This window comes from Acanthisitta chloris, unplaced genomic scaffold, assembly GCF_000695815.1.
Source record: "Acanthisitta chloris isolate BGI_N310 unplaced genomic scaffold, ASM69581v1 scaffold32846, whole genome shotgun sequence".
In the NCBI taxonomy this organism is placed as follows: domain Eukaryota; kingdom Metazoa; phylum Chordata; class Aves; order Passeriformes; family Acanthisittidae; genus Acanthisitta; species Acanthisitta chloris.
The window spans coordinates 23697-27377 of NW_008678207.1; the positions used below are offsets into that span (position 1 = coordinate 23697).

A 3681-nucleotide genomic window follows, 5' to 3' on the forward strand; every position below is an offset into this window, starting at 1 on the left:
CCTGCAGGTCAGCTCTACAGATCCTGCACAAAGCCTGTGAAGTCGCAAGGAGGTACAACTACTTCCCAGGTGGAGTGGCCTTAGTCTGGGCCACCTACTATGAAAGCTGCATCAGCTCTGACCAGAGCTGCATCAACGAGTGGAATGCCATGCAGGACCTGGAGTCCACTCGCCCTGACTCCCCAGCACTCTTTGTTGACAAGTAGGTTCTGGATTTGGCTGGGAAAAGTTACCTTGGCTCTCCAGAGAATCTCCCCTTCTCCCTGTTCCTCCCTCTCCTGATTCATTTCCTTTCCCTAAAACATTTCCAATGGGTTTTTTTTGGTTGTTGTCATAAAAAATTGACTTTAACAGCACCTTGACCCCACTCCCCCGTGCTGTGGGGGCTGCTCTGGGTGTTTGCTGCCAGCCTGGACACATCCTGTGCTGTTCCTGCTCCTTTCCAGGCCCACGGAGAGGGAACGCACGGAACGGCTCATTAAGGCCAAACTCCGGAGCATCATGACCAGCAAAGACCTGGAAAATGTCACTTCCAAGGAGGTAGATAGAATATTTCTTGCTCTTATTCTTCCTGCCAGACTCCTTTTCCCAAGGGTGAGGAGGAGGCACCATATGCCTGGGTGTCATTGGCTTGGGGTGTGCATTCCTACCGTTCCCTAAAGGCTCTGCCTCTGCTCCATTCCTCCTGGGAAACCAGGATCATTCCAGCATTGGGATATATCTTTCAGGAGTTTGCTTCTAGTGGCTCTCACATTGTGTTGTGAGCTGCTCTCCAAGGTCTTGTGTTTCATCTCCCACTTTATTTTCATGGACCCCCAAAAGACATTTGATTGTACTCAGATGTTACCTGAAGTTTTATTTTACAGCTCTTGAGTTTGGAGGCTTAGGGCACACCAGGATGGGTGGCAGGATGAGGAGCAGTGGTTAGAAACTGCCAAAGGACAGGGTTGGATTGGGATATAGGGAAGGAATCCTTCCCTGTGAGGTGCTGAGGCTCTGGCACAGGTTGCCCAGAGTAGCTGTGGTTGCTCCATCCCTGGGAGTGTTCCAGGTCAGGTTGGATGGGGCTTGGAGCAACCTGGGCTGGGGGAAGTTGTCCCTGCCCGTGGCAGAGAGTGGGACTAGATGATCTCTAAGTTCCTTCCAACCCAAACCATTCTGGGATACTTGGAGAGGTGCCATGTAGGGAGATTCCATGTCTCAGGAAGGTCAAATCCCTGTTGCTGTTTTTACTGAAGCACAGAAAAGTGTACTGCAGGGAAAAGCCACCAAATTTGCACCCAAGATTGCAGTGCCTTCCTTTGTGTTCTGCCCTGCAGATCCGAAATGAGCTGGAGAAACACATGAACTGCAACTTGAAGGAATTCAAGGAGTTCATAGATAACGAAATGCTGCTAATCCTGGGTCAGATGGACAAACCCTCTCTGATTTTTGACCATCTCTACCTGGTGAGTGTCAGGAGCTGCGGGAGAGCTGCACTGGGCTGCAGCAGATCCTTTGCCACTAGATGGTACTCCAGGCAAAACCAGGCGCTGCCTCTGGAACAAAGACTGCCTGGAGAGGAGCACAGAGGGTCTCTGAGGGAGGAAGTGTTTGAGGACAAAACCTGCTTTTTAGACAGTTTTGAGCTCTCTGTTGTGAAGGTTTGGGAGGAATCCGAGGTGTAACCACCCGCAGAGCTCTGAGGATTTGCCTCACTTCTCATGGGTGGCAAGACTGGGGTCACAGGTGTCATCCTTGTCTTTCCCTGCATCATGTTTAAATTCCAGAGGGACTAGGGGCAGTGAGCTGGGGGGAGATCACACACTGGCATTGAGCTAACTCTGCAATGAGTTGTCCCCTCCTTCAGCAGGTCCCTGGGATGCCACATTGCTGTCTCAGAGGCTTTCCCAGTGTTTCAGTCAGCAGCTCAGGGGGTGGCAGGGGCTCAGGGAAAGGGATTCTGTCAGCTCCTTGGCAACGTGTGCTTGTGGCTCTTGCAGGGCTCCGAGTGGAATGCCTCCAACCTCGAGGAGCTGCAGGGCTCAGGGTGAGTACTGCACCTTCCAGCAACACCCTTAGGCCTGGAATCCTCCAGCTGTTTGCCCACTCCCATCTCCACATTGCTGCTGGGCTCAGTTTCCTGCCACACTTCTTGCACAAGTGAGAACTTTGTGTGTAAATATTTGCACCGACCTCAATGTGAGGAACTGAAAATTATTGCTTAAGAGCATGGCTGAAAGTGTCTGATTTGGGTCCTTGGGAGCAGATGCCTGGACATCCTGGGGCAAATAAATCAAGCAGGATGTTAATAATTGTGTTCTGCATCAAGGCATTCAGTGTCTGAAGTCAAATTCTGAGGCAAATATCCTGTGGCCTTGATTTGTCTGATGATAGGAGGTGATGGATCAATATGGGCACTGGTTCTCCTCAAGGACATTGTCATCCCTGCTGTCATATTTGGCAGGAATCAAGAGGTGCCACGTGAGTCTCATGGCTTTGGTCAGAAAGAAGAGAAAAGGATGTGTTTGCAGCTGAAAGTGCAGTTGGAAGGGATTCCTGGGTTCTGTTCCCAGATGATTCACTTGCAGCTGATGCCCTTCCTTCTGCAGCCCCAGAGCTGTGTGACACAGTCAGGAGGTTACACAGGCCCAGATCAAACAAATGGGATAAAATCAGCTTCTCCCAGTTGTTGCCAGGGTGTTTGAACGCTTTGCTGGGATGTGCTGGCAGGGAGAGGTGGGAGAATGACCAGACCCTGTGCCTGTGTCACCAGGTGTCTGAGGGATCAGGATTAGGCTTGGGGATCAACCCTTAAGAGCTCATGTTGGCTCAGATTTCATGGATTCACCATCCATGAGTCCCTCTTTGCTGACCTTGGCAGCTCAGGTGTGTGTCCCTGTTCCCTCAGCATCGACTACATCCTGAACGTCACACGGGAGATCGATAACTTCTTCCCTGGGCTCTTCGCCTACCACAACATCCGCGTGTACGACGAGGAGACCACGGACCTGCTGGCACACTGGAACGAGGCCTACCACTTCATCAACAAGGCCAAGTGAGTGGGGAGGGACACATCCAGGCCACTGTGCCCTCCGTGTGGCATCCCACGTGGAGCCAGGCCCTGCCAAGGCCACGTGTGGCCAAAGGAGGCAGCAGGGCCTTGGCATCCCACTGGTGCCAGGAGCTGTGTATCCCTGGAACTCCCCTGTGCCTTGTCTCTTCCAGCACTGCCATTTACCTGTCCCTAGCCTGTTGTTTGTAGTCTTGCTTTGGTTTGCTTCCAAAGGGAAATGAGGATGTTTGCTGTTCTGGAGATGATGTGGAGCTGCTCTGGTGTGTGTCCGTGTTGGACCTGCTCCAGCTGTCCCTGCAGACAGGAGGTGGTGGCAGCCTGGCAAACACTTTTCATGCTGATCCCTGTATCCAGAGGCTCAGATGGGCAGGCAGGAGGTTTCATGATGGTCTCTAACTTCCAATTTTTTTGGAGAGAGATTGTTCTCCTGGCCCATGTAATCCAGGATTTTTCTGGAGAGGGATTGTTCTCCTGGCCCATGTAATCCAGAGTGTTCCTCACCTATGGAGCAGTGGTGCAGGGTGGGCACTGTCCCTCCTCCTTGTGAAGTGACAACAAACCCATAACAACAACATGAGATTTGCACTCAGAGTATCACAGAGTGTTCAGGGGTTGGAATGGAGCTC

The 3681-nt window shown here is 51.8% G+C and overlaps 1 protein-coding gene across 1 annotated transcript in view; it reads left to right on the forward strand.

Moving 5' to 3' along the window:
* The window catches only part of SSH1 (slingshot protein phosphatase 1), a gene marked incomplete at its 3' end in the record, with an annotated part of 14078 nt that overhangs the window by 8705 nt on the left and 1692 nt on the right, over nt 1–3681 (forward strand). Inside the window, exons 7-11 of the mRNA XM_009076782.1 lie at nt 8–202; nt 447–540; nt 1320–1448; nt 1983–2029; nt 2891–3037. Of these exons, the coding sequence (XP_009075030.1) occupies nt 8–202; nt 447–540; nt 1320–1448; nt 1983–2029; nt 2891–3037 (612 nt within the window). The remainder of the gene's footprint in view (nt 1–7; nt 203–446; nt 541–1319; nt 1449–1982; nt 2030–2890; nt 3038–3681) is intronic.